Genomic DNA, 22,333 nt, shown 5'->3' on the forward strand with positions numbered 1-22,333 from the left:
AACGGAAGGTGTGGAATATGAGAAAATGGCAAAGTGTGATGACAAACAGCTTCACCAGCTGTAGACTGATGGGGCATTTTAAGTTTCGGTGTCGCGGCTTGGTGGTGGCTTGACTATCAAGAAACAGCCACATTGTCCAAGAATGAAAACAAAAGACTAGATGATTTTTTGACAAATAAAGTATATTGTAATCTTGAATGTCATGTTGAGCCTTCAAGGCACATGTAGTATTAAAAGTTGTCTTCTACTCTAATTCACGAGTCACTCTAATGATCTGTACACCCATTCAAGGAAACATACATTTGTAAAAGGAAAGTAGAAAGTAGTGGATGTGCTTTTTTGTGATATGAGTAGAAGTTATCTTCTTTTGTTCCAATAACAGCTGCAGAATGTGAATAAATCAAGCTTTTCCTTGGCTGCACATGGGATTTCAGAGGCACTGATAAGTGGGACCTCTACTTCAAGAGGTTCAACTATGGCGACCAGATTAAAAAAAAAGTAAAAGGTTAATACGTCAGATGACAGATCTTGTGAAGTATTCTGCCTCAGTTTTAGCTACAAGGAGAGAGCCAGCAGCTACATAAAACCCTAAACCAACAAGAAAAATCACTTCACTCTCATACTCTGGTCAAGTGCGCTGCAACAATAGTAGACTCCTGTCGGGTAGTCAGCTGTGGAAACAATGTGTTGAGCTGCACTGTGTAGTGTAATAAGATGCTAGCTAGTTGGCAAATATTTATGAATTTAGTTTAAAAAATTTTATTCCAAGGCTCCAGCCAACTCTTTGCAAGTTTTCTCCCAGTGTAACTTCTGCTGTGCATATGTGATCCAGGCTGTTTATCTTTGAAAACTGAGGCTGCTGACATGAGATGACTTCAACCGTCTGCTGAATATTGCCGGTGAGTTAATGCCATTGGTTTAGCAATAGCGAATGTGGAGGTGGGGTGACATCCGTGGTCATTGGAGGGTCCTGAAGAGCAGAACACAATCGCTTCTCTCTCTCTCTCTCTCTCTCTCTCTCTCTCTCTCTCTCTCTCTCTGTCTGTCTGTGTGTGTGTGTGTGTGTGTGTGTGTCTCATAATCCATACTTAACCCAGAGCACATGCCTCTTTAAGTTTCCAGACTCAAGAGCAGATGATCTAGTGCTATCCACCTTTGTCAGTGCTCACCAGGACTGGCCACTAGCTGCATAGACAGGAACTGCCATCTTGCCCACTTCTTATTCCTATAGTTAGGCCCAAATCCATGGCAGGCATCCTGTAACTTCTGCTCCCTAGACCGAGCCCTCATGCTCATCATCATTGAGAAAATAGATCCCGAGCTCAGTGAATTATTTCTCCATTTTGTTTCAAACAGCCATTCCTTCAGCCCCTCCCCTTTTCCTTCTTAACACAGTCATCCACTGATGCCAGAATCTACATCTACATTTATACTCCGCAAGCTACCCAGCGGTGTGTGGCGGAGGGCACGTTATGTGCCACTGTCATTGCCTCCCTTTCCTGTTCCACTGTAAGGTGTTGCGCCAGCACTATTGCAACAGCCAGTTGTGGATTTATGTCAGGGCTGTCCTGTATATCATTTGGCTGGTTGCAAAGTCCTAGGTCCCAAAGGCATGTTAAAGGAGAAGAAAACTCTAAATAAGAATGAATTGAAGTTGGCACTTGATCCCTTGCCGGCCACAACAAAAAGAAAAGACAAGCAAAACATGTTTGTGATTCCTTAGCTGCTGGTGTGTTTGTTGGCAGAAGAGTCCACATGTGTATTGCTTGCTCTTAGAGCCCAGCGAGCGCAGTACGTCAAATTGTCAGATGCACTGACAGCTGATGTCCTAGGGGCGCGTTAGTGTCACCCACTTCGGAGATCGTGGTGGGGGCTGTTTGTGTGTGAAGGTGCACTCCAGCTGTGGTAGTATAAACGAGAAAAGTTATCCTAACCAAATTTTAATACCATTGGAACTTTTGTGCACAGGGCCTGTAGACTAAAAGAGTCTTTCCTCAATACATTTAGATTGAATCATATAGACTTATCAACCTTTTGACATCATGCTCTTTTATGATCTTAGGATGTATATGGTCAGATTCTAACTGTCATGTAGACTACGTGATCAAAAGTATCTAGACACCCCCAAAAACATAAGTTTTTCATATTAGGTACATTGTGCTGCCACCTACTGCCAGGTACTCCAAATCAGCAATCTCAGTAGTCATTAGACGTTGTGAAAGAGCAGAATGGAGCTCTCTATGGAACTCACGTACTACGAACATGGTTAGATCATTGGATGTCACTTGTGTCATGTCTGTACGTGAGATTTCCACACTCCTAAACATCCCTAAGTCCATTGTTTCTGATGTGATAGTGAAGTAGAAACATGAAGGAACATGTACAGCACAAAAGTGTACAGGTGGACCTCGTCTGTTGACTGACAGAGACTGCAGATAGTTGAAGTGGATCGTAATGTGTAATAGGCAGACATCTATGCAGACCATCACACAGGAATTCCAAAGTGCATCAGGATCCACTGCAAGTACTATGACAGTTAGGTGGGAGGTGAGAAAACTTGGATTTCATGGTCGAGCGGCTGCTCATAAGCAATAGATCATGCTGGGAAATGCCAAACGACGCCTCACTTGGTGTAAGGGGTGTAAACATTGGACAATTGAACAGTGGAAAAATGTTCTGTGGACTGACGAACCATTGTACACAATGTGGTGATCCGATGGTAGGGTGTGGGCATGGTGAATGCCCGGTGAATGTCATCTGCCATCATGTGTAGTGCCAACAGTAAAATTCGGAGGCGGCGGTGTTATGGTACGGTCGTGTTCTTCATCGAGGGGGATTGCACCCCTTGTTGTTTTGCATGGCACCTTCACAGCACAGGCTTACATGGATGTTTTAAGCACGTTCTTGCTTCCCACTGTTGAAGAACAATCCGGGGATGTCTTTCAACATGATTGAGCACCTGCTCATAATGCACAGCCTGTGGCAGAGTGGTTACATGACAATAACATCCCTGTAATGGACTGGCTTGCACAGAGTCCTGACCTGAATCCTATAGAACACCTTTAGGATGTTTTGGAATGCCAACTTCGTGCCAGGCTTCACTGACAGACATCAATACCTCTCCTCAGTGCAGCACTCCGTGAAAAATGGGCTGCCATTTGCCAAGAAACCTTCCAGCACCTGTTTGAACGTATGCTTGCTAGAGTGGAAACTGTCATCAAGGCTAAGTGTGAGCCAACCCCATATTGAATTCCAGCATTACCGATGGAGGGCACCACGAACTTTCACATCATTTTCAGCGAGGTGTCCGGATACTTTTGATCACGTAGTCATATAACAACATGTTGTCAAAAGCTTGATGAGCGTATATGACTTGATTCAAATACATTGAAGCGAACTATTCAACACCTGAAATTTACATTGCAGTAAAAAAATACATAGTGTATTTGTGGCTAATTGCTAAATTCCTTTGTCTTTTGAAACAATTATTGTATTGCTATAGTCTGTGACTTTTCCAAAGCCTCTTATCATGTGGATCATGAAATTCTACTTTGCGGACTAAAATGTTATGGATGGGATCTTACCTTTGTAATAGAAAACAGTGTCTCATTAACAGACTGTATCTCATCTCAGGCATGAAAATAACCTCACAATGGGGGGACATAATATATGGAGTGTCAAAAGTATGGGTACTGTGTCTACTCCTGTTTGCAACCTGTGTCAATGATCGTCCAGCAACTTTAAAGGGTGGCTAAAAAAATGTAATGTTGGTTGATATCACACGCAGACCAACCAGGGGTTCAAACTGCGCCTTACCAGACAGAGCTCAGCTGACAGCTGAAGATTTCTATAAGTGGATCAAAGCTTACAATTTGTCTCAGTCATATTACGTAATTTCAGATCAGCACTAAAAACTTGTTAGTACTGGGAGCAGACATTAATGGTCATATGGTAAATGAAACATGCTATATAAAATTTCTCAGTGCCCAGCTAGATAACAACATCAAATGAAGTCAACACACAAATAAACTAATTGAGGTAAAGTGTCTTACTTGTTGGTTTAGGGTTTTATGCAACTGCTGGCTTGCCTTTGTGTTTGAAGGTGAGTCAGAACACTTGATGAGATCTGTCTCCTGACGTAAAATCTGATGTATTTATCTTTTTTCTTTTAATCTGGTTGCTGTAGTTGATTCTCTTGAAATAGCGGTCCTGCTAATCATTGCGTCTGAAATACCATGTGTAGGCAAGGAAAGGCTTGATTCTTCATGCTCTGCAGCTGCTATTCCAGCAAAAGAAGATAACTTCTACTCATATCACAAAAAAAGCACGTCCACTACTTTCCTTTTCATACATATATTTTGTACAGATCAATAGAGTAACTTGTGGATTAGAGTAGAACACAACTTTTCATATGACCTATGCCTCAAAGGCTCAAAATAATGTTCAAGGTTGCAATATACGAGGGTTGGAGCTTAAATAGTGGCAACTATTTATTCGCAACTGTTACAAAAAAGTTATATGTTTGCCCCTGTTACTGTCCTTGAAAGTAGTCACCGGCGGTGTGTATAACCTGTTGCCAGCAATGTGGAAGACGTAGTATACCGTTGGCTGAGCCTGTTCTGTTGATGATGCGAATGGAGCAGTCTGTCTGTCGAATCTGTGGAACAGTTCAGAAGCGAATGCCACAAAGTGGTTCCTTCATCTTTGGAATCAAATCAAAGTCGCAAGGATTTAAGTCTGGGGAGTATGGTGGATGGTACAGTACTTCCCAGTCCCATCGTCTGAACAGAGCAGCCACAGGTTTTGCTGTATGCACCCGTGCATTGTAGTGCAAAATGATGGTTGGGTTGCACAGAAAGTGTTGTCACCTCTTTCACAAAGCTGGTCGCAGGTGATGCTCCAAAAATGAATAGTAATACTGTGCATTGAATGTCTGCAGTGGAGGAATGTAATGCGTTACGATAACACCACCACAGTCTTATACAAGAATCACCATAACTTCAGACCGCTCCATTCGCACGATCAACAGAACAGGCTCTGCTAACAGTATATTATGGCTTCCACATCACTGGCAATGGGTTCGGCGCAACACTGGTGACTACTTTGAAGGACAGTAACAGCTGCAAACATGTAACTCCTTTGTATTGGTTGTGAATAAATAGTTGCCACTATTTAAGTTCCAACCCTTGTATTTTATTTGTCACGAAACCATCTTGTATTTTTCAGTTTTGGAGAGTGTGGTTGCTCCTTGGTGATCAAGCCACTGCCGAGCCGCGACACCAAAACGTAAAAGACACTGCCCACAGTAGGTGAAGCAGTTTACTTGTTGCCACACCTTGCCATTTTCTCATATTCTACACCTCCCATTTAATGTCTGCACACACGAAAACAAACATGCCCACTCTCTGGTTGATCCCGCCAGTAGTCATATGCTTGTCTCAAAGATTAAGCCATGCATGTCTTAGTGCAAGCTGCATTAAGGTGAAACAGCGAATGGCTTATTAAATCAGTTATGGTTCCTTAGGTCGTCTTTGACATCTACTCAAGCGACTATTTCCTGTGTGCTCTCAGTTTGCTGACTCCTACCCCGTCCGCATGCATGCCCAAATGGCAGCTTACAAAGGCTGACTGGCAGCTTTACACCTCCCTGGCGACCTTCGCAGAACAAGATTTCCCCAATTGTGATGACCAGGTGAACTATCTCACCAACATTATCCCTTCTGCTGCAGAACATTCAATTTCTTGCACTTCCTCTTTACCACATCATGTTCCAGTCCCTTGGTGGACTGAGGCATGCCACGATGCAATTCGTGCACGGAAATGTGCTCTCCACATTTTTAACTGTCATCCTGCGATGGCAAACTGCATTAATTATAAACAGATGAACACAAAGTGTTGTCATGTGTCTCGGGATAACGAGCGAGCTAGCTGACTTTCATTCACTAGTTATCTGAACAGTTCCACCCCTTCCTCTGTCGTGTGGACCAACTCGCGACGGCTCTCTGGGACCAAGATCCATTCCCAAATTTCCGGCCTGACAGTAGCAGATGATGTTATTGTGTACCCTATTGCTATCTCCAACACCCGGGGCCACCATTTCGCAGAAGTTTCGAGCTCTTTGCACTATCGCCCTGCCTTCCTGCATCGGAAACAAGTGGAGGCGGCTTGGGCAATACCCTTCTCTTCTCCGAATCGCAAGTGCTACAGTGCCGCCTTTACTACGAGGGAGCTCGATCATGCTGTCAGTTCATCCCGATCCTCCGCCCCAGAGCCAGACGCTATCCGCATTCAGGTGTTGCAGCACCTTTCTCTTCCGGCAAGCACTTTTTGATTAACACGTACAACCGCATCTGGGCAGAGGGCACATTTCCCGGATGCTGGTGTGAAGCCACCGTACCCATACTTAAGCCATGCAAGGACAAAAACCTTCCTTCTAGCTACTACCCGATCTCTCTTACCAGTTGTCTTTGCAAGGTGATGGAACATACGATTCATGCCCAGCTGGTATGGTGGCTCGAGTCTCGCTATTTACTGACGAATGCACAGTGTGGATTTTGAGTACGGCATTCTGCAGTTGACCATCTTGTACTTTGTCCACCCGTGTCATGAATGGCTTTCTGCAGAAATCCCAGACTGTGGCCATGTTCTTCGATTTGGAGAAGGCCTACGACACCTGCTGGAAAACTGGTATCCTCTGTACTCTTTACACGTGGGAGCTTCTGTGGCCGCCTGCCTTATTTCTTCCAGTCATTTTTAAAAGATCGAGTTTTCAAGGTGCATGCGCGTTCTGCCTTGTCAGACACCTTTTTCCAGGAAAACGGTGTGCCTCAGGGTTCTGTCCCGAGTGTCGTCCTCTTTGCTATCACCATTAACCCTATCATGACCTATCTCCCTTTTTGTTGATGGTTTTGCCATCTGTTGCAGCTATCCATGGACCTGTCTCACTGAGCGACATCTTCAGCGCTGTCTTGATCATCTTTACTCCTGGAGCATCGTCAATGGCTTTCGCTTTTCCCCTGACAAAACCGTTTGTACGAATTTCTGGCAGCGCAAATGGTTTCTCCCACCATCTCTACATCTTGGGCCTCTTGCCTTTCCGTTCGTTGAAACTACTAAATTCCTGGGGCTCATGCTCAATAGGAAACACTCTTGGTCCTCCCATGTCTCTTACCTGGCAGCCCGCTGTACGCAGTCCCTCAGTGTCCTATGTGTCCTCAATGATACTTCCTGGGGTGCTGATCAAATCACCCTCCTCCATTTGTACAGGTCCCTTGTCTGTTCGAAACTTGACTATGGGATGCTTTGTTTATGCGTTTGCACACCCATCCCTCTTATGCCGTCTCAACACTATCCACCATCGTGGCATCCGTTTGGCCATGGGCTCGTTTTACATCAGCCTGGTTGAGAGTATGCTGAAGCTGCTGAACTACCACTATCCTACCGCCGTGACTTCCTCCTCAGCAGGTACATGTGCCGTTTGTCTGCCATGCGTGGCCACCCCTTCTATGCCTCCTCCTTTGATCATTCCTTTGACCGTCAGTGTGGGGCTCGTCCCTCTTCTCTTTTACCTCCTGGAGTCCGCTTTTGCCACTGGATATGGAGGCTTAACTTCACGCTACCTTTAACTTTCCCAGTGGGTGTGAACCTTTTACCACCTTGGTTTCAGTAAGTGGCCCATGTTAACCTTGGCCTTCATTCACTTCCTAAGGACACTACTCCAGCCTCGGTCTATCGCCTCCAGTTTCACGACATTCGCATGGAACTTGGCGATAGTACCTTTGTCTACACTGAGGGCTCTTGGACTGACCATGGGGTCGGGTGTGCGTTCGCCATTGGCACCTGTGTCTTTCGATATCACCTTCCGGCACACTCCTTAGTATTTACAGCCGAGCTCTTTGCCTTGTATCAGGCCACGGAATACACCTGGCGATACAGCCTTTCCAGTTGTGTCCTCTGCTCAGACTCATTCAGTGACCTCCAAAGTGTGTGCGCTGTACACTGCCATCCCTTAGTGCAGTGGGTCAAGGAAAATTGTCACTTGCTCACATTTTTGTGGGTTCCTGGTCATGTTGGTCTGCCAGGAAACAAGGCTGCTGGCGCTGCTGCCAAGGCTGCAGTCCTCGTACCTCAGCCCGCAAGATCTTATATTCCCTCTGATGATCTCTGCATTGCCGTCTGTCAGGAGGTGGTGTCACTTTGGCATCGCCAATGGTCCTCCCTTCATGGGAATAAGCTTCGGCTTATTAAGTCTCTCCCTGTGCCTTTGATGACCTTCTCTCGGCCCTCCCGACAGGATGAGATTATTTTAACTTGGCTGCGTTGGGCACTGCCTTTTTAGCCACCGTCATTTGCTAAGTGGTGCTACCCCACCATTTTGTACACATTGTGCCCAAATTTTAAATGTCCACCACTTCCTACTGGAATGCCTTTTTTTTAACCATTTATGTTCTATCTTGAGTTTGCCGTCTGATTTATCAGCCGTTTTAGCAAATGAAACGCGGGCTGTCGACTGCATTTTACTTTTTATCTGCCGAAGCAATCTGGCGAAGGCCATTTAATTTTTAGTTTTGGGCCTCTATTTCTGTATGATGATTTTTAGCCTGTTTTCTACATGCCTGTTAAGCAAAAGAAAGCAAACAAACAAACATGCCCGTAGAGTATATGTTCCACGACTTACTCCCTACTTAATATTATTCTCTTACAATCATTGTTCCTTGTACTTCCCATGAAGTGTGAAATGTTCTTTGCCCAAATAGCATGTAACACTTCAGAGGCCAGTCAAGCATGTTATGCCCTCAGAAGCATCTCTCATTGTGTTGACTAAAGGTGCGAGTGTTGGCAAATTTAGCATGTTGCTCCTCCCTGTTGTATCATGGAAAGGGTCTTCTGGGTCAGAGCTACATGGAAATAAGTAGAGTTGATTGTCAAGTTGCGTGACAAGTAGAAATGTCCTGTAAACAGGAATCCTTTCTTTGAAAATTACTGTTGTAATAAAGTAATGTTAGCATGTGGATAGCTGCTATATAGTATGACTGAGGTGGCCACAGCTTCCTTACTAATTTACTCATTTTCTTAACGAATGCGTAGACTCATTCCATATCTGTGCTTGTAATCCTTCTTGATGGGAACTACCAAACATGGTGAATGAATGATTGAATGTAGATCTAGCACATCCAATCAGCTACAGTGCTGAGTCTTCTTGAAGTGAGTGAGTAATAATGTAGAGAGGGAATGTTCAATAACTGCATTCATCTGGTAATGTTTTCCTTGACTTGTTCCATTTCCATGAAGATATTATTTAATGATGTGATCAGTACAGCATTATTTTTGCATGAATGGCTTGAATAAAGTTGCACCTAATATTTGTTTCTATGCACATGTGTTACTTTAGCATGTTTTGTTACATTGTTTTGTAATTAAATGTACTTCTGCCATGATACTTTCCTTTTCGAATATAATCATGGTTACATATGCATGAATAATCTAATTGCCTGGAATTCTTTATTTATTTATTTACAGCCATTAAGTCTGACTTTCCTTACTCATAGTAAACACATAATCAACACAGTCATTTATATGAACTAAAAATCCTTTAGGTAAACCATTTCAAATATATTATCCATTAGTCTTTCCTCCTGATCCAAACATGAGCTGCCTTTATATCTCTGATCCATCACCCTTCCATATTCTAACATTTTTATTGCTGATAGCCACCAGGGAATTTGGTGCTCTTCCATGCCTGAATACTAGAGCCCACAGAGCTTCTGTAGTGGCACCACAGTGAGCAATATTCTTTTGGTTTACCCTCTTGGTAGGCAGGGTGTATGCTGATTGTGGAAGAAGCACATTGTCCTTAAGTATCCCACAAGATACGTAAAAAATAAAAAAGCACATGCTTGGCAGAATTAACCCACAGTTCATTCCCCTCACAAAATTTGCGTTGATTTCACTATTTCTTGATCGGATCCACTTTCACCATTGTTCAACAGTGAGGACTCGAAAGAGATGCATGCATTACACTTTAGTATTATTACATTTTAGTATCATTATTTACTTTTCCGTGTACAGCATTTCAAGTTTTCGGTCCACAACTTGTGCCTCATTATATGTAAATTTGCCATAGAATATGTATTATGCATGGTAAAGAATGGTAGAGAAATACTTAACAGAAACACACAAACTGCTGATAAATAAAAGACAAAACACCAAATGGCTGGTACATTAAATTGAGATAAATTTTGGTGTATGACAAATCTTGAAGTAACAAGGCATCAAACGATCACTGAAAGAAATATAAAATGGAATATAAGTACAACAGAAAAAAATCCATAAACTAAACACTTATGTAAATTGTTAGGGCTATATCCATATAACTAAGATTTCTGTTCAGTCATACTATAGAAAGAGGTTTTAAGCAAAACCAGCTTTTACATATGGTTTCTTCCATCTTAGATATTTTTTGTGTAGGATTATCGTAACAGTTTTATAGCACTGTATTTTTCTCATTTCTGTGACAAATGTCCGCTAAGGGGGCATGATGATTTGAAAGAAAGAAATTAAAAAAAAGGGCGATAGCACCAGAAATTGACATGAATAGGATACACTGTACACACAAAGAGCTTAACACTGAGTTGACAAGAGTCATCAGATGCCTCCTAATATAGTGTCGACCTCCTTTCGCCGGGCATAGCGTAGCAACTTGATGTGATGTGGATTCAACAAGTCTTTGTAAGTCCCCTGCAGAAATATTGAGCCATGGTGTCTCTATAGCCATCCAAAATTGCTAAGATGTTGTGAGTGCAGGATTTTGTGCACAGGCTGGCTCTCAATTATGTCCCAAAGATGTCTGATGGATTCATGTCAAGAAATGTGGCTGGCCAGGTCATTCTCCCACATCATCTAGAATGTTTTTCAAAACAGTCATGAACAGTCATGGCCTGGTGACGTGGCACATTGCCGTGCCTGAAAATTCCATCGTTATTTGGGAACATCGTGTCCGTGAATGGCTGCAAATGGTCTCCAAGTAACTGAACACATCCAGGATGCAGTCCACTCCACACCATTATATAGCCACCATTAGCTTGCACAGTGCCTTGTTGGCAACTTGGCTCCTCGACTTTGTGGGTCTGAGCCACACTCGAACCCTAGCATCAGCTCTTACCAGCCTGGAATCGGGACTCGTCTGACCAGGTCACGGTTTCCAGTTGTCTGGGGTCCAACCGATATAGACACAAGGCAAGGAGAGGCACTGCAGGTGCTGATGCCCTGGGGCAACTAAGAAAACTGGTAAAAACCCGGGAATTTTTTCATCCGAGAGAAAACCGGGAAAAATCCGGGAATTTTTTAGAATTTCGGGAATTTTTTAGAATTTCGGGAATTTTTCATTGTTTTAGTTTTCAGTTAAATTTTTGTAATTTTGACTGGTAAGAACTGACACTGTGACAAAGAATTTTACTGTATGCTGCGACTGCAGAACAATACTGCTGCCATAAAGCATAAACGAGACAAAAAAATTAAAATAAAACCTAAGTTACAAAGGAAATGTGCCCTTTACAGCAACGAAACACTGCACACACAAGCGTCTGCCAACAGTGAAATGTGCCAAAGGCTGTAGGACGAAGACTATGCAAATCTTCATAACAACAAACTGCTTCTGATGACCGTGACTTCACAACTGTTCACATCAGGTTCGTTTGAAGAGTTGCTAGCGGGCTCTTGCGCGTGCGCTGTTGAGTTGCATGTGAGCAGTACCTTCTACCGCTTGTGCCTACTTGAAGTGTGACTGGAGGAGTGTTAGCTGTATCAGCAGTACCAACAAGCTGCCAGATGCTACCGGGAAAAATTTTTCTAGCGAACGCAAGCTACTAAATTCACACGTGCGCAGAGCAGTCAGAGTTTTAGTGGGGTGGGGCAATAGTCTCCACTTTTAGTGATTTTGCTATTTACTCTTTATTTACAGCTCTCATGTTAAATGAAAACAAAATATAATTCTGTGGCCGGGAGCTATCAAGTGAACTAAAATAATTCACATAATACAGAAGGCTAAAATATGTTATTAGTTTCAGTTTTCCAATTTTATTTTATTTCCACGTTTTTGGCAGTTAAGCATTAATTGCCTTGCTGAACAGTGAAGTTATTTTTGTCAATCTGCTAAAGAAATTTGTCTGTTATTAGTCTTTTTCGAAGAGGCAGTAAATTTATTTGAAACAAAGTGTTTCATTCCACACCATTGGCTAGTTTCAACTATTTGCAAAATTTCATCTTCTGGCACATATAGCATTACGCCATAATAAAGAACCAAACATGAGATAATACAGTACTGGTACTCCAAGAAAATTTGCATCCCGAAAACTTTATATCAGGTTGGGGCCTACATCTTTGTGAATCTGGACACTCTTTAAGCCGAATTACGTATTTTAGTATTATTTACGAAATTCCAATGTTTTTGGAGTATCATGTGATGTCCTGTTTCGTTTATGATGAAATTTAAGATCTCTTAATGCTATGCAAGATCTGTAAAGGAACATACGGGCTTCCTACATCATCGTAGTTGCGCATGGGCTGTAACACCTGTTTTCTGGTGTTGTCTGATAGTTGGTGAAATGAATTCTAACAGGTCACAGGAAAATATTGCGAATGGTGGTTTGAAAAGTGTTATTTTCAAAATAAATATAATTTTATGCGAAATGAATTATGTTACGTACAACAATGTCCTTTGAGTTTCTTAAATCACAGAGCGTTTGACTCTCATTTAAAGCTTAACACTTTGAAGGCCAAACATTTACGTCATTATTTAAAATTTTACTGGCACATTTGCGTGATGTATCTTAAAGTGTAACACACATGAAGAAGACAAATACTATACGTGAAAGCTTAGCGTTTCTTGTAGCTACACTGTGTACATTAATTTAAACCATTAACTTTTCCTATTTGTGTGTTAACACTGATGTTGCTATTGGCTGAATACATGACGTGCCCTGTCCTCTGAAGATCTGCTGTCATCAGCTGCCGAGATCATGTGATACGAGCTATGACTGACTTACAAAAGCATCGCAATCTCGATTTCACTAAACTGCTTTGATTGGTGGAACTCAAATATACACTTTCGTGATACGAAAATAGGCAGTGTACATGTTGCTGCACGTAGAAGCTTGTCCCAAAACGCGCAGTTTTTTTTCACCTCAGTGTGTGTTCGTTTTCTAAAAGTGCCAGGAAGTTCTACGCCGGTCTGTAAAACCTAAACCATTCAAAGATTGATAAATTTTACAGTTCTGAGGGAAAGTTTACTGCCACTTAAACAGAGAAAATGTGTGTTTTCACTTGGGAGAAAGTGTACTTTTAACCGGGAAATCTGGGAATTTTTTTCCTTGTCCCCGTATACACCCTGTGATGTGCGGTTGGCAAAGGCAATCACATCAGTTGTCTTTCTGTCATAGCCTGCTAATGCCAAATTTTGTCGCACTGGCCTAACAGATACATTTGTCGTACATCCCACATTGATTTCTGTGGTTATTTCATGTAGTGTTGCTTGTCTGTTAGCACTGACATTTCTACACGAGGGCTGCTACTCTCGGATGTTAAGTGAAGGCCGTTGGCCACTGCGTTGTCCGTGGTGAGAGGTAATGCCTGTAATGTTGTATTTTTGGCACACTCTTGACACTGCGGGTCTCTGAGTATTGAATTCCCTAGTGATTTCTGTAATGGAATATCCCGTGCGTCTAGCTCCAACTGCTATTGTGTGTCCAGACTCTGTTAATGCCCATCGTGCAGCCATAATAAAATCGGAAACCTTTTAACATGGATCACCTGAGTGCAAATGACGGCTTTGCTAATGCACTGCCCTTTTATACCTTGTGTACGCGATACTACTGCCATCTGCATATCTGCATATCGCTATCTCATGACTTTTGTCACTTCAGTGTACTTGTGTTATGTTACGGTCAGCAACTATGCTCCAAACAAGGTACTGAGCCACTACCAATTTTATTTTTCTCATAAATAGTAAATAGAGCAATTCAAGTGGCAGTTTAGAACAGATGTCGAACTGTAATCCTTCGGGGAGGCAGGGGAATTCTGCCACTTAAATTAGAAGAACAAAAACAATGAATTTTTGACAATATAATGCAATTGTATTGATAAAAAACCTACTCACAAAGCGGTGGCGGGACACACACATAAAAGAAGGTGGTGCATTTAGCTTTTCACTTTTATTAGATCATACACTGTGTTTTAGCAGTAATCTTGCATATTACCCTGTCTTCCACCTTCAAGCTCTCAGGTTTTTAAATCTCGTCCAGTGCACTCCCCAACAATCAGTGTTTCCTTCTCATCCCGTCCGGTAAGCCTCCCCTGACCCACACTTCTGACTGACTTTTCCAAAATCTACTCCTTTTCCTAGACCTCTTCAGTCCTTTTCCTTCATCCGTCCTCCATCCCCTTCAACCCTTCTGCCTGAAGAAGGAACCAGTGGCTCCAAAAGCTTGTCTAATTATAACCTTTTATATGTGTGTTCTGCCACCACTTGGTGAGTAGATTTCTTACCTATCCAATTGCATTATGTAATTAAATTAGAAGGTTAGATATGAGAAAAAAAGGATACAATATTGGTGTGGCTTTAATGATCACTTTTTCACATAATGCCTATAGACTTTTGTTTCAGTATCTTCAGCCAACATATGCTTACTGATGTTTGTGACCTTTCATCAGCACAAGTTGCAGGAATGCACCCTCTGTTGGTGGTGATGAACAGGGCTTGAGCCAAAAGCCAGTAGTTATATTTCATATCTGCGAGGGGAGGGAAAGGCCTGGGCATTTTCCTGTTAATTACTGCTGTAGCTCTTCTGTTGCTACTTACAATGCTCATTCATTGAAACTTAGAAATTTGATATGTTTGCACTGATGCCTTCCTCTTTCTTTTTGGAACTGTGATCATGTTCATAGATTTTACTGGCTTCAGAAAACCGTATGATTCATACACTAGTATGTGTGCAAGGTGAACATGTGAACTGCAATATCTCATATCTCAGATGCAATACCTGGACCAATTAGCACTCAAGCAATTACATGGAAAGTGTCAAGTTTTAACACCAGGTTATGTCAGAAGCACTAAGGTCTTTATGCCATACATCCCCAGGGTGACAGACAGAATTTCCTTTATATTGTTCACACAAAGCACAAAGCTATAAATTAACTGAGTGATGATCAGGGAGTTTCTCAGATTGGCAAAGGACAAAAGAGAATCACAGTGTCAGGAGTACAATGTATACAGTGCACATATGGAAAAGTCCTATGTTGGAATGACTGGACAATCTGTCATTACCGGGACGATGAAAAACAAATACAAATGGTATTAAGGACTGGAATATGTGAAGAAATGGGCCACAGCAGAGCACATGCTGTGAGAGATGGACCACTTCATAAAATTTGCAAGTTAAGAAGCAAACGCAACAGTAGTTTTATCAACAACCAAGAAAGTCTCAAACCAAATATATCCTAGAAAGTCTCAAACTAAATGCATCCCAGATTCCCCTGCTGCATCAAATTACGATTGCATGTAGGAAGGGGAGAAACACTGTGGTAATGATGAGGAAAAGACAAGGGGAGCACCACAGTGGTAATGACATGGGGAAGGCCTTCGGACACTTATGCGACAAGAGCATACAATCTCTGAGTTAGGGCTCAACTCCAGTCATCACAAGTGACAGAGAATGTGTCTCTAAGTGCCAGCCACTGTTGGTGAAATGTCAGAAAAATTATTAAACAAAAATTTTGGCCAAAGATCCCAAGAAGAAAGCGAACAGGTAATGCGTGAAAAAGAACGGATGTATCATGAACACTATTCCCTACTTATTTTTCTATGGATTCCTGCAAGGAAATCTGCCTTGCACTGATTTTGTTCCTTATCAAAGAAGTTAAGCACAGTGAGAAATTGACCTTACAATTCTTGTTGTCTTTCAGCTTCCACCTGTCGGAAATCGTGCGGAGTCTGTAGAAAAGTATCTAAAGAAATCACTGGAGAATCTGCAGTTGAGTTACGTCGACTTGTACCTGATACACCACCCGGTGGGCTTCCAGGATGTGGGTGGCGATACTTTCCCTAGAGACAAGGATGGGAAAGTTCTGTTGGATATGAAAACTGACCTCATCAGCCTATGGAAGGTAAGGTTCATTACTGCTGCTGCTGCTGCTACACGTTGTTGTTGTTGTGGTCTTCAGTCCTGAGACTGGTTTGATGCAGCTCTCCATGCTACTCTATCCTGTGCAAGCTTCTTCATCTCCCTGTACCTACTGCAGCCTACATCCTTCTGAATCTGCTTAGTGTATTCATCTCTTGGTCTCCCTCTACAATTTTTACCCTCCACGTTGCCCTCCAATGCTAAATTTGTGATCCCTTGATGCCTCAGAACATGTCCTACCAACCGATCCCTTCTTCTAGTCAAGTTTTGCCACAAACACCTCTTCTCCCCAATCCTATTCAACACCTCCTCATTAGTTATATGATCTACCCCTCTAATCTTCAGCATTCTTCTGTAGCACCACATTTCGAAAGCTTCTATTCTCTTCTTGTCCAAAGTATTTATCATCCATGTTTCACTTCCATACATGGCTACTGTTAAACAGTTATTGCAAATTCTGTTCTATTGTGGGTGTTGAAAGCATGAATTTTCTGTCAAATTACCACTTCATCACACAAACTAATTACTTTAATATATGAATTTCTTCAACAAGGAGATTTTTGTAGCAAATATGCTAATACACAGGCCAGTCACTTTAATGAACCACCACCTTTATTCAGCATCAGCATGCAATAGCCACTAACAAACAGCAGGTGGCAGCACTACCAGCTGAAGGTGTATAAAGTGTGTCAGTAGGACACGGAAAACATTGCAGTCAGTGTTGTAATGCGGAAACGGAGCGATTTGTGTGACGTCCAAAAGGGCCTGATCACGGTTTTTCGGGCCAAGGATGGAAGCATTTCTGGTACGGGTAAGTTTGTAAATTGTTCACACGGTGCCGCGATCGAAGCATACCGTGTGTGGCAAAATAGCGCGATCCAAAAGCAGCACTGGGGCAACTGTGGTGTACTGCGGGCCGTAGATGAAAGCGGTGAACGATGGCTGTGGAGCTTGTAGTAACCAAAACCAACCGCGGGAACGCCTTGGGCTGTGGATTGGAGCCGCCAGGCGTGGAAGCCGCCGGCGGTGGAGCACGCACCACCGGGTAAACACAAGGACGAGTCGGATGACAGACCAATGACAACTGACAATGACCATGACCGACACAAGAAGAAAGAGGTAAACAACGGGGGCTTGTAGAAACCACAACACCAAACACCAACAGTAAATCCACTCGGAACCAGAGCCAGGCAAATGTCAACAACGAGCAACGACGAGAACGCAGTACCGCCGAGATAGAGACGCAATCTAGAGCGAGTACCAGACTGACTGGACTAGGGCAGAGCGGGTCCCTATATACGAAACCGGAGGGAGCGGCTATTGGCTGTGGTCTGCACGTAGTGTAGCAGTGGTCCCCTCGCTGGGCGAGAGCCGCTGCGCGGAAGAGCCGCCACGGACGCGGAGCCCTCTATGAGCTGGCCACATCCATGTGTTCTGGCGTGTATTCGACTTCCGCAGCGGGAGGTACTAGAGAGATGTGTACAAGTTAATAGGTGTGCTACTGTTGAGCAACTAACCACCCAGGTGAACTGAGGGTCTACCAAACAATATCTTCTCAAAGATCATTCAGCAAACATTGCTGTGCATGGGCCTCTGTAGCAGGCACCTGGTTCATGCAGTTATGCTGCCTGCTGTTCATCGGCAATGAAGGCTGCAACTGGACGTCAACTGAGTGGCAAAAGCTGGCCTTTTCAGAAGAATCATGTATTATGCTCCATTGAACAGGTGCCATTGGTGTGTAAGGTGTGAAATGTCTGAAAGCTAACACCTTGCAACAATTACAGTCTGAAGAATGTTTTTGTGACATTTACTGGGTAATCTTGTCATTATGGAAGGTATAATGGATTGAGAAAAGTATGCATCTACTGTTGGGGACTATGCCCCTTCCTCCTCCCCCCCCCCCCCCCCCCCCTGCCCCCCACCGTCCTCTTATGCTGTTTGTTTTCCCTGAGCACTGGCATCTACAGAACGCTTATAAAACACTAATACGACCTATTCTTGAGTACTGCTCGAGCGTTTGGGATCCCTATCAGGTCGGATTGGGGGAGGACATAGAAGCAATTTGTTACTGGTAGGTTTGATCATCACACAAGTGTTATGGAAATGCTTCAGGAACTCTGGTGGAAGTCTCTGGACGGCAGGAGGCGTTCTTTTTGTGAATTGCTACTGAGGAAATTTAGAGAACCAGCACTTGATGCTGACTGCAGTACAGTTTTACTGCCACCAACTTACATTTCGTGGAAAGACCACAAAGATAAGATAAGGGAGATTTGGGCTCGTACAGAGGCATATAGGCAGTCATTTTTCCCTCATTCTGTTTGAGAGTGGAACAGGGAGAGAAGATGCTAGTTGTGGTACGAGGTACCCTCCACCACGCACCGTATGGTGGATTGTGGAGTATGTATGTAGATGTACCAACAGGGCACTGGAGTATGTCACACAGCTTGCAGTGCGTGTGCATGGATTTAAGAGCAGCAGGATGAGTTTACTGTACTCCTGTGGCCACCAAATTCCTTGGATTTAAACTCAGTTGAGGATTTGTGGAACCCCCTCGATTGGGCTGTTTGCACCCCGTATCCTCAACTTGGTACAGTTGCCACAGCACTGGAATTGGCATGACTCCACATCCCTGTCAGTACCATCCAGAACCGCATGAACTCTGCAAAAGCTGGTTATTCAGGCTTTTGACAGGTGGGCACAGTCTAATATCTGGACAATATTAGAAATAGTGGCTAGAGTACTTATTTGATTTCTGTGATTGATCAGTTGGTACCAGTTCTAAAACAGGAATAATGTTCACACAGTCTGGTACAATTTTCTGATTATTGTAGCAGGTAAAAAGTATCCAACCCACATTACAATCCAAAACATTTTAAGGAACAGTCAGTTTGACTTTGTAGCAAAATCAGCAATGGGAAAAATAATGAAAAGTGAAAATTAAGCATACAAAACCAAAAGACAGTGTAAATACTGAAGAGACAAATTAGGAACATGAAATATTCCCGTGTATCAGGTTGCACATTAATTTCATGTATTGTGTTCTGCGATATTGCTGGACATTTCAGTGTCAGATTTTCCAAGTTCTGTTGAAAGACGTAATGTTCCTTTAGAGGGTATTAAATTGTAAGATGAGGATTTTTGTGAAGAAAAGAAAGTTTATTCCCTGTTCGGAGTACACGAATTGGCACACAGATTATTTTACGAGGCAAATCAGTCTTCACAAGGCCAAGAGATGCCATGTTTGAGAAGTAAGTTCATTGTTATGGAACTAAAGAGTGCAAAGGAAGGAACCACATCATGGCTAGCTGGGAGTTAGTGCTAGAGAGAGCTTGTGGCCTGCAGCTGATGATCTCCAGTGTCATTTTATATGAAGCAGGAAGTAAAATTAAACCTCTTTGCAAATGATACAAGTATTGATGTGGCGCCAAATAAACAACCATGAACAGAGAAAATAGTAAATGATGTCCTTGCGAAAGTTACCCTTTGCCACACACTTCAGTGGTTTGCAAACGTCTCCTATTAACACAGTATACCAATAAGAAACAATAAATGAGGTAGAAAGTTCAAGTTTTTAGAGATGCGTATTGAGAAAAACGTAACTTGGAGAAAACAGACACCAGACTTGCTAAAAGTTTAGGTTCAGCTACTTCTGGCGTAAGAATAGCCACCACATTTGGGGATGTAAAAGTTAATAAGCAAGCATATTTTGCATATTTTCATTCACTGATATCTTACAGGATGATGATCTGTGGTTACTAGTCAGTTAAGCAAAAAGTGGGTTACTAGTAAGTTAAGCAAAAAGTGTTATTTTGAAAAAGAAATAATCAGAAGTACGTGTGTGGTGTACACATGTATATTTTTCAGGCATCTCTAAGCAGCTTGGGTTATTAACCTTAGTCTGTCAGTACATTCTTTCACAAATGGAATTTGGAATTTGTTGTCTACAGTCCATCTGGGTTTGGGAGTGACAGATATCCACAAGCACTACACTCAAATGAAACATGATCTGAATTACACTTCAGTGAATCTAACTGTGAAGCAGAACGTGTGAACATGTAGCTATGAAACTCTTTGATTATATACCCAGGGATATAGTGTCTGGCAGATAGCGGAAATGTTTTCAAATGTAATTTAAAGATATTCCTCTGTGGAAACTTATCCCATACCATAGACAAATTCTTGAATAGGAGTAATTAATCATTTACTCAGGAGAAAACTTTTAAATGGTCAGCTTGTAGCCACATAAACATTTTTTTCATTTTTTTTGTGTGTTCTATGTTTGTTGAGATGACATGTTTCACATCAAATATTCACCATGAGCATACACGCAAGAGCCGCCCCCCCCCCCCCCCCCCAGATACACACACACACACACACACACACACACACACACACACACACACACACACAAAATTAAAATTTAGAAGAAGATTAGGATGTGACAATAACATGGAATTGAAATGGACATCCATTGACAAAAGTGTTTGCATTGGCTCTTAGAATATGTATGTGTATATGTAGACAGATTTTCTAGATTTTGTGATGATTCTTTGTGTTCTCTTTCTGTGTATTATAACGGTGATGGGATGGCTTGGTATGGGTGAGGGGTGGCTTGGTGTGGGAGAGTGGTTCTCTACCAGAGATGGATGCAGCTGCAGTAGAAGTAAGCAGTCCATAGATTCAAGTGCCCTTTATTGGTTATTACTCACAAATGTTCAGTCTTCTTGGCCACAGTTGTCGATCTCTGTGGAATTTAGTGAGTGTGGCAAATATGCTTTCACATTGACCTCACAGTGCCACCATTGTTAGTGCAGTGTGTGCCTGCCGGTGCTGTGTCGGGCTGGGCTATGTCTCGAATAACCAACTCGTATTCAGACCTAGTTGCAGTGACTGCTGTCATTACAAAGAAGGCAGCAAGGTGTGCCAATAACCCATACTCCATACCTGCAGGTTGACAGCTGTGGCTGACTGTCCCAGGCACTAGCAATGCAGGGATGGATGCTTCTAGACTCGAGTATCAAAATACGCGAAATTGGCTTGACTACTGCAAGTAGACCAACAGTGGTGGCAGAGTACAGTGCTTCTGAGAGCCTCGGCAGTCGGGCAGCAGTCAGTGGTTTGAGGCCCAGTGACGGTGTTGACAGCTGCATCGCAGGTACCTCGCCATCTTCACAGTTGTGTCCAACAAGGGCTACACTTCATTACTTAGCTCTGCTGTGATAAGTCTGGCCCTGGAGCTGATTATGCCACATTCCCCCATTCTGTCGAAGTTCTTGAAGGGTAGTCAGTGTCCTTGGTTTTTGTCATTGCTTTGCGGAAGTGGGTCGAAGCACTGAAGTGGTCCATGACAGTGGGTGCTGGTCTGAAGATAATCACTGAAATGGAATGTGCATAAGGCATTGTCGGTCGGGAGACATTATCTGGGGTGCAAATCCTTTTATTTGATGCCACGTTGGTAAGTTGCGTGTCGATGGTGATGGGGGTAACGTAATCTCCGACCTGGCCGGAAATTGAAATTGGGACCCTGGATCTAGAGGCAGCAACACTAACCACTAGACTAACTGCCTGGTTGAAATTGATTATGGCATTGTAAAATACTCATTTGAGTGTGTTTTGTAATTATATAATATAAAAGAACATAATCAATCAATCTATCATTCAATCATTCATGAAATCTCAGTATACATTGTTTGTTCCCAGTACTTCTTTGTTGTTGAATAAAAACGAATGTTGCATTCAGCAGATATAATAAAATGTTGGTGTTTCTTATTGAGATAGAACTTTAAATACATTCTGTTACAGTTGCACATTCTGTCATAGCCTTCTCACTAGCCAAAATTATTTTATTGTGTGCTGAGAGTCTGCTAGCAAACCTACAGCAGGTACTCAGCTGCCTGTTTAGGAGTGCTTGACTGTAAACAGCCTGCTCTAGAGAGTTCTTGTAGTAATAATATGTGACTGTTTACACTGGATGTGGGTGAAATGAACTGGATTTGAGATGCAGCTTTATGCAGTTTATTTAATTACTTTCTTCATTCAGCAGAAATCGAAATAATTTGGTGAAGAGAGTCCGAAGCCCATTATTACTGCACTAAATTTGACAAATGCGTAGTTCTGTGGGAACACTGAGTAATGTACATGAGGGTGAAAGACATCAC

General features: G+C 42.6%; 1 protein-coding gene across 5 annotated transcripts in view; it reads left to right on the forward strand.

Moving 5' to 3' along the window:
• The window catches only part of LOC124552586 (1,5-anhydro-D-fructose reductase-like), a 51,559-nt gene that overhangs the window by 10,969 nt on the left and 18,257 nt on the right, over positions 1 to 22,333 (forward strand). For all 5 annotated transcript variants that reach the window (XM_047126907.1, XM_047126908.1, XM_047126911.1 and 2 more), the window contains exon 4: positions 15,958 to 16,158. In XM_047126907.1, coding sequence (XP_046982863.1) covers positions 15,958 to 16,158 — 201 coding nt within the window. The remainder of the gene's footprint in view (positions 1 to 15,957; positions 16,159 to 22,333) is intronic.

Source organism: Schistocerca americana, chromosome 10, assembly GCF_021461395.2.
Source record: "Schistocerca americana isolate TAMUIC-IGC-003095 chromosome 10, iqSchAmer2.1, whole genome shotgun sequence".
Lineage (NCBI taxonomy): Eukaryota > Metazoa > Arthropoda > Insecta > Orthoptera > Acrididae > Schistocerca > Schistocerca americana.